At 43.7% G+C, this 9,103-nt stretch overlaps 1 protein-coding gene across 5 annotated transcripts in view; it reads right to left on the minus strand.

Annotated features, from left to right (window-relative positions):
- The window catches only part of GLRA1 (glycine receptor alpha 1), a 77,503-nt gene that overhangs the window by 22,172 nt on the left and 46,228 nt on the right, over nt 1-9,103 (minus strand). For all 5 annotated transcript variants that reach the window (XM_011371252.1, XM_011371253.1, XM_011371251.1 and 2 more), the window contains one exon: nt 226-449. In XM_011371252.1, coding sequence (XP_011369554.1) covers nt 226-449 — 224 coding nt within the window. The remainder of the gene's footprint in view (nt 1-225; nt 450-9,103) is intronic.

The following is a 9,103-nucleotide window of genomic DNA, read 5'->3' on the forward strand; positions in this document are numbered from 1 at the left end:
TCTCCCTGGTTAGAATGAACCCCTTGCTCCTAGGACTTCCCGTGGTATTTTATTCTTATTTGCTGAGTGTAAATTACAGAGCTGGCTCTGCCTATTTGGCAAAGGTGTCGTGCTGTCAAGGCCCGATCACCTCTGTTTAGCCTTCCTCTTAGTGTATGTTCCCAGGAGGCAATGGGACAAGGCACTTTCTGAGGTAGGAAGGGGATGAACCTATATGGAACTTACCTGATGCTGTAGAGGACATTCCCGTTCCGGGAGATCCTCAGCAGCTTGTTGTCTGTGGTGATCTCGTGGAAGTGGGCCCCCTTCTCGTTAGCAAAGAACAGGTCAGGTTTCCAGATGGAATCCAGCATGGACGGGTCCAGGTCCAGCGAGTCATCCGGGTATTCGTTGTAGGCCAGCCGGGGGTCATTCCACTGCTGCCTCAGGAAGATGTTGACCCTATAGTCCTACGGCCAGGAGACAAAGAGGTGGAGCCAAGGTTAGGCCCTGGGATGTCAACTCTTGGAGGGCCAAGATGCTTTCAGCCTGTGCTCCCCAAAATCCTTCTGGAGGATGTTATCAAAGTACGAACATTCTCTAACTGTCCCATTAAATATATTCAACTCTGAACTGAGATTATTTAAATGTTATTCTTTCTTTTGAGAAACTTAACAAATAAAGTGCAGGCTGATGTAATTAACACCCATTTTCATCTTGGTCACATTTTCCACCTGATAACATTGGTTTGTAGATAAGAAAAATAATACATTTCAGATAAAGTCGAATTCCCCTTTTATCATCAGCCCTATCAGTGCAGTATTTCTCACACATACTCAGGGTTGAGAGTCAGTATTCTAGACAGATTGAAGGGACAAAAGGAGCGACTAGAAGCGGATGCCTGGACATTCAAACTGTTCTGCCTAAAGAGAACAGTCAGCGCCCGAGAAGTGAAGGAGGAAGGGCGGGGCGAGGAATTCTCCCGTGTTCCTGCTCGCCCCAGCATTTCCTCCACTGCGTTTTTAATGCCATCCTTCTATAACCTTCAGTGTCTGTTGATTTGTTTGGGAAAGATTAATGGATGTCCTGGAGTCACATCTTCCTGGATGCTAAACTCAGCGCTAAGTAAAATGCTTCTCCGATGGGGCTGCAGTGATATTACTCCAGTGAAAAAAAATTCATGGATCAAACCAGTTAGGGAAATGTTTGACTAAACCAGATGCAACAGACTTCTTTATTGCAGGACTTCTCAGAGACCTTAATATACTAATGAATTGGGTGTATCTCCAAAGGGGAACAGAATATGCAGCACTTCTGATTTATTTTGGCCTAGAATGTTTATTTTGTGCTTGATGCTTGTCTTCTACAGAATATAGTTTAGGAATGCTGTCCTAGTCAACACCTGCTCCCCGCCGCCCCCGCCACCCCTGTATTTTTTTTTTCCCCCGTTTGGAGAGAATGAAGTCCAGAGAGAATTGATATTGGCCCGTGTCACTCTGAAAAAGCAGAGCAGAGCTGATTCTGGGACCCAAGAGTCCTGACTTCTAGTGAGGGTTTGTTCAACTGGTCCTAGAGGAACTGAAAGAATCCATTTAGTTGCTATTCACAGCCTAAGAAAAAATTACTGGTATGGGTAGCTCTCCATGTCAGGAAACGAGTTAACGAAGTTCAGAAATAGTTGCATTAAGAAAAAATTTTTAGTGTTGTTAGGGAAACCTTATAAACCTGGGGTCCATGACTGTTATGACACTACAGGCAGAATTCAGGGCATATCTGTCTTTTCCCAGGAACAAGAGCATAGTTCTCTCTGTTGGATTGCAAAAGGGTTCATAGTCCTCAAAGATGAATAACCTCAGTTCAAGAACAACTTTAATGCTCTCCTTCAAGAAATAATCTCCACTCATAAGCACCTGCTGCTGTTCTTTCCCTGAAGGTTTTGAATAAATGAGATTACGCTGTATTCTCTTTGGGGTGTTGCTTCTGAATCTTAATCACTCTTTATCTGTCAGGAACAGGGGTGAACTAAAATAACAACCCTTCTCCCCACCCTCACCCTCACCCCTGTCACTTCCTCCCCTAGCACATGCCTCATTCTGTTTTCCTTCAGAATTATCAATAGCTTCATGAATGTTCCAAGTTATTTTATAGAATTGTTCTATAATTTGATCGAAGCCTCTCCATCCAGCCCTTTAGAAAATAACACTTGGTCTCATAATCTTATGTCTTATAAGTCCTGTGGTGGAGGGAGAACGTCAGGCCAGAACTAGATATCGATTCTTAGCTTTTCTTGCTGACAGTAATGGACAGTTCCCAATCTGCCCCATCTGGTCAGGGGCCTAGAAACAGCTTTTCTCTCTCCCTTGGATTTTACCTGAAGTTGTGTGTGTGTGTGTGTGAGACAGAGACAGATATAGATATAGATATAGATCTATAGATACAGATATAGATATATGTATATATATAGATCTATAGATACAGATATAGATCTATATATATAGATGTATCTATAGATCTATATCTATATCTATATCTATATCTATATCTATGTCTATATCTATGGCATTGGGCAAATCATGTCAGAGTAAACAGAGTGTGTATGAATATGGCTGGGTAGAATATGGTTCAGTCCCCAAACCCCAGCTGTACTTTTGATGTTCTTGCCAGTGACGTGTCAAGCCTGTTTATGTGGCTGGAAGGAAGACAAGAAAGTGCATTTCTTAAAATGATCTGTCTGTTAGATACCAGGCGCTGTTCTAGATACTGTCATATATGTGTAGTTCTCACAAAACCCCTGCAAGCTAGACATTCAGATTCCCATAGTAAGGGTGAGGAAAGGGAGGTTTGGAACTTAGGTCCAAGGCCCCAGAGCTAGTAAGTGGCAGAGCTGGGATCTGAATCCACATCAGCCTAACCCTCAGTGACCACTTGGTCCTCACGTCCCATGGGTGTGGTTAGCCGGTTCTGTGCCAGAGATACTCTTCTCTCATCTTCGCAGCCTAGGTAAATTCTGCCTGCTCAGTTTAAGCCTTATCTCCTGCAGGAGCCTTGGTGCCCTCAGGCTTCCCTGATCTCTTCCTTTTCTGACCGCCTAGCAAAACGGAATCATCAGAAACATTTAATTTAGCACTTCCTTACTGTGTGTGTCTTATCTCCTCAATTTGATTGGCAACAATTTGAGAGGGTGAACTTGAGTTTATATTTCTTCTGCACCATCCCACCTACTCACCCCGTCAGGGTACCCAGAAGGCACCCAAAACCCAAGAAGAGGGGGAGGAGGTGGTGGTGGCAAAGCCAGAAAAACACTGGAGCAGGACGAGCTTTCCTCGTTTTATAGCTGGAGAGACTGAGACTCAGAGAGGGAAGGCGTTTTCCGAGGTCGTGTCGCAATTCTGTAAAGCACCTGGGATTAGAACCTGATTTGCTTTTCTGGGCCTCACTGTTAAAAGAAGGAGTACGGCTAGATGGTCTCTAAGAACCCTTCCAAATCTAATAACTAATTGTTATTAGCTTTACTTTTTCAACGGCATTTAACGGAGCATCTAGTAAGTGCCAGGCACTGTTCTAGGCACTGGAGAATATACTGAGAACAAGAAAGACATACTTAAGCAGTCACAGAGCCTACAGTGTAATGTGTACACCACACTGCGGTAAGGGCTTAGGTACAGGGTAGGGATTAAGTACAGGGTGTTAGAGAAGTTAGGGAAGACAGGCTCCCCATCTAGATGTGGGGGTGGTGGTCAGGGAAGGATCTAGGAAAACATGATATTTAAGATGAGACCAAATATAGTTGAGCCAAAAAGGAAAAGCATTTTGGGTGGTTGGTACTGCATGCGTGAAGGCCCAGGGACAGAGCAAGGAGGCAGCACTTTGAGAAGAATGGCAAGTAAATGAGTAAGGGGAAGAGAGGGCGGAAGTGTGCAGGGCCTGGCACACTGCCCCAAGGAATCTGGACTTCATCCTGGGAGTCATGTAGAGCCTTTGAAGAATGTTAAGTAGTGAAGGACATTATGACATTTGCATTTTATTACTGATATTTTAAAAATATATATTTTTTTATTACAGAAGTAATGCATGTCGATTGCCAAAAATATAAATGTCCATTACCTAAAAGAAGAAAAGCAAAATAAAAAGTGTAGAGTCTCATTATGAAATGACCGATGGACGTGAGAGCAGAGACCTGGAAGTGTATCTCTGTGTCCTCAGGCAGCTCGACTCCTCTCGGCAGGCCCGCTCCGCTGCTCAGCAGCTGCTCAACAAGTTGCTGCCATTGATTTCTCCTCCCTGGTTGGTAAGCAGCAGTGGGAAATGCCGTTCGGAAGAGATCAATGTAATAGGTGTAACAGGCTGAAAGCTAAATGCCATTTTGCTTACTTACTTAGCCCTGTACTCACGTTGGTCGGTGTTTGACATGCTGGGGGTCCAGGTTCAGGTTCAGGGGCCGGGGAACAACATGCGAATTCTCCACCCTAGAGCCTCAGGTTTCACCTTTGGGAGTTAGTTTCTGGGTCTCAGAGTCTCAGGGTGGTCCATCTAGGTCTGAGATGGGAGGAATTTCCAGAGCTCTAGCTTAACAGTCTTTACATGCCTCCGAGACTCCATGATCGTCTGATTTCTGGAAACTGGGTAACGGCCATGCTTGTGAGACCGCGGTAGAGCATTAACTCATTTACTTTTTCATTTGGTCATTCAGCAAACATTTATTGGGGGTTCCCGTGTGCCACCTGCAATTGGATTTCCCCCCACCTGCGACCCTATTGTGTCTAATTTTAGATACTAAACCCTCCCAGGAAACTCCTCTAAACTCAGTATTATGGTGAAACAGGAAGCATGAGATGTTTTAGTAGGCAAGCTCTAAGAGGTCGGTAACTGTGTTGGTGGGAAGGAGATGTGGAGGGCAAGATATGTGCCCACTGCGGTCAGAACAAAGAGACGTCACCCAAGAGGTGGAGAAGTACCAGATTCTTATACCTTCCTAAGTCTCAGAATTCCAACTCTCAAAGGGATGTCTCTTCTTTAAACTCAATTCAATGCCATAAACACTTATGAGGCCCAGTGGGATTACAGTGAGGGTGAAGGCATGGATCTACTTGGTTTCTACCGTCACAGAGCTCAAAGGATTTAACAGGCAAGGGAAGATGGACACAGTTATCCACCATACAAAACTGAAGGTAACAAGTAAGAGTCATGAGAGGTTCTAACACATGGCTATTTGGTATTGCTCTCAAGTCACTGAGATTACTTCCAGCCAGGTTGGGTGAGTCTGGAAAATCTTTTGGAGAGAAGGTGGCATTTGAAATGGCTCCAGTCAGTTGATTCCGTCCTCCTGAAGTTATCCTCTCTAGATCTGGTATTGTTCTGAGATGCGAACAATATCAGGTTTCAGCTGGAAACGAGGCCAGCGATGTTTGAAGAGGAAGGACGGAAGTAAAGAGTACAGGCTGAGAGTAGGAAAGGACGCGAGGACTAGGGTTTAGGATTTAGGTGTATTTAGGATTAGGATGTGTGGAATTGGGGTCAAGGGAATCTCATGTAGAAGGAATAGCACAAGCAGTGGCGTATAGGCAGAAGCATTAAAACAGTTGGGTTTAGCTCAAACATTAGCAACATAAGTATTAAAAAGTCCTCCTTACTGAAGACCTACAGTATACCAGGCATGTGCTAAGCATGCCACACACTTCAGCTCATTTTATTTCTAAAACAGGCCTATAACACAGGTATTTCCCTAACCTTATAGATGAAGAAGATTCAGAAAGTTAAATAATTTGTCCCAATTCACAGTTAGTAAACATTTGGGTTGGAATTTGAATCTAGTTTTTCTGACTATAAAAAGTTTGTGCTCTCAACCACTCTGCCGTGATAAGGCTATAAAATGGACTTGAGACTGGGGCTCCGTAGCTGCCAAACCAAGGCGTTTGGATTTTATTCTGTAGCCAGTTGGGCACCACTGAAGTCTGAAACAGTGGAACAATATCACAATTTGACTTCAGTAAGATCAGCATGGTAGGAATGATGATGAAATGTTGGAAGTGAGAGAACACAGGCACAGGGAGACCTGTTTTGAGGTCGTGACAGGCCAATTGAGAAATGAGGAGCTACACGAAGATAATAGGAATGGGGAGCAGGGTGGGCGAGAATCAGAGTTCTTTGTCATCATCATCTTCATCATTTTCGTCATTATAGCTAGAAAGAACCTTTGGAGAATTCTGTCTCAACTCCTTCATTTTACTCATGGCCCTGAGAGGGAAAGGGACTTTCCCCAGGTCACACAGCACTTCAGTGACTAAGATGGGGCTTGCATACAAGCTGGATCCCTGTCCCATTCTTTTCTTACTTATTTACTCGTACACCTTTGAGGGCAGGAAGAGGAGGACCAGCTGAATCTGCCGTTGGGAGGGTTCTGCTCACCTTGGAGAAGCTCTAATCTATACTCTGCTCTGACAGGGTTTGGGATTAAGATGCATGAGAGCTGGACCAGTCTGCTGAAAGCCAGGGGCTAGGGGCCGTTCAGAGTAGAGGCTGGCCAGGCTTGGTTTCTGAGCTGCTGCTTCCTCTCCCACCAGCTGCTCTCCTTCTCCGGCGCTTTCCCAGAACTCTGAGAAGCACTGTGGAACCAGAGTCATAGATGGTGCCTCCAAATGTAAGAAGAGTCAGCTCCAGTCTCCAGACAGCCTTGTGAGGGTATGGATCTAGCTCACTGGCATATGTAGAATTCACGTAACTAAGTGCCAGGCACTGTGCTAAGTGTTTTAATGAACTCTGTCCAGATTCTCACAGTGACACCATTTTACCAAGAAATTGAGGCTTAGGGCTACTTAGTGCTTTGTCTAAAGTTAGTGACAGAGCTGAGGCTCGAATCTACAACTGGTTGACTCCAAAGTCTTATGCTTTTAAATAGTACACTGTATTGGCTCCTTTTGTTAATAATATCTTATGCTTATTTGCTGCTTTTTACTTTTTAAAGCACCTTCACATTAATTTTCTTCTATGAGGTTTGGCATAGAAGACAAAATTCTTATTCCTATTGGACAGATCTGGAAACTAAAGCCTTAAAAGCTCAAATTCCCACCATTAGTTACTGGTAGATCCAGAACTGATAATAACCATGCAAATAATACTAATGGATTGAGGCTTTACCACATGCAAGGAATGATGCTAAGGGTTTTATATGTCTTATTTTATCTTCACAATAATCCTGTGGTATAGATTCTATTATCATTCCCATTGCACAGTTAGGTAAATCAAAGCACACAGAAATTAAAAAACCACTCTTGGCATCACAAAGCTAGTAAATGACAAAGCAGAGATTCGAACCCAAGGTGTTAATGCCAGAGCCCAAGCACTTAACCATTGGACTACAACCCAGAATCTCCCAGAAATTCACTGAGTAACAATTTCGTGGCACCCTAGTGCCACTGGATACTGCCTCTGGCTACTGTGGGTTTGTTAAAACCCACAGTTAGCAGAAAGTATTCAAAAGGGTAAATGAAAAAAAACTTCTGCCCCAGGTCCAACAGTCCACTAGTGCTCCTGCTTTAACCCTCCGATTTGACTCATTGTCTGCTCTACACTCAAGTCCAGTGCTGGCAGACTCCCCCGATCCTGACTCATTGCCTCTCTGGCTCCAGATGCTTGCTTTGTGCCCTGAACCTCTCCTAAGTCACCACCCTGCCTAATGCATTCTCATTTGGGTCTCACACAATCAGAGCTACATTCGTTGTAAAGAACTGTAGGTGGTTTGGACCAGTGGAGCTGAGCATCTTTGTTTGTCTCTAGGGGATCACTAAAGCCCAGCATGAGTTTAATAATTACATAAACATGCTAATAGCAGCTGCTTTTATTGGTGTCTAACATTTGCTAGAACTTTATATGCATTGTATCTCTAAACCCATCATCAACATAGCACACTGGGTATTATTACGTTCATTTTATAGGTCAGGAAACGGAAACTCAGGGAGGTTAGTCAGAGGTTAAATGTCTTGCTCAGAGTTCCTTAGCTAGTAGTGGTAGTGCTAGAGTAGGGATATGAATCCAGGACTGTCTGGCTCCCAATTTCACATTCTTTTGACAATTTCATACTGCTTCTCTATTTCCTTTATTTTTCATTTTTTGTTTTTATTTTTTAAACCAAGTTCCTAGATGGGTAGGTTAGAGAAATATAGTAGGCATAGTATATTGGCCCCACCCCGGCCCATGTGGCAGGTTGGCTCATACATATCCTTGCAGTCTGTATAAGGTGAAGGACTTCGGATTGTCATATTAAACAGTGAGGTGGCTTCAAAGCTGGTTGCAAATTGAAGGGTGGACATTAACGTGGAAAGAGGACCGTGTCGGCAGTCCGGGGTACAATGGTGAGACACCGACAAACTTGGAAATATAGCAAATAAGGTTGCTCTTTGAGCATTAAACTAACGGCAGAGATGAATATGCAGTAGAGGAGTTGGGCGAGGCCCAGCATCAATCACAGTGACCCATGTGCAATCTCAATGATTTAGAACAGGCACATGCTTGTACTCTAATAAGTGGAACCCTAATTTATTGTACTGTGTCTTGTTTAGTGAACTATTTTATAAACCTGTGGGAGACATTCATTTAGTAGTTTGGGGAGCAGGAATTTGGCAATTGCTAATCTAGCATCACCTGGGGTACAGGGTCACTCTGTCTGGAGGAACACCAGGTTTTTTTGTCACTGGAAAGAGGGTTTCTGTACAGTGAAGCAAGGATGGTTCCTTAGACCTCTCTCTGGCTTGGATGGAATATCCCTCAAGACTGTCTGCCTTCTTTTCCTGAAGTTCCAGGTATGTCAGAAGCAACTTTTGATTGGCTTCCCTTATATTCAGAGAGTGGCAAGGAAGCATTTTCATGGAGGACAAGAGCATTCTTCTTATTAGAATGGAAAGATCCATGGTAAATTAAAATAACTTGACAATCTTATTTACCCACTTCAATCTTTTGTGGGTTTGATTGTCATGAGTCAGCCTTCCCGAAGCTAATCTGATGGAGAGCCAACTCTGAGCTGTCATAAATTCATGATGGTGATGCCTCTCTTGGTGGTGTTTTGGGAGAGAGTCATCCAGCAGATGATACCAAGACTGCCTGTAATTCTGTTTTCTGCCTGTAACAGACT

Source organism: Pteropus vampyrus, unplaced genomic scaffold (assembly GCF_000151845.1).
Source record: "Pteropus vampyrus isolate Shadow unplaced genomic scaffold, Pvam_2.0 Scaffold185, whole genome shotgun sequence".
Taxonomy (NCBI): Eukaryota; Metazoa; Chordata; class Mammalia; order Chiroptera; family Pteropodidae; genus Pteropus; species Pteropus vampyrus.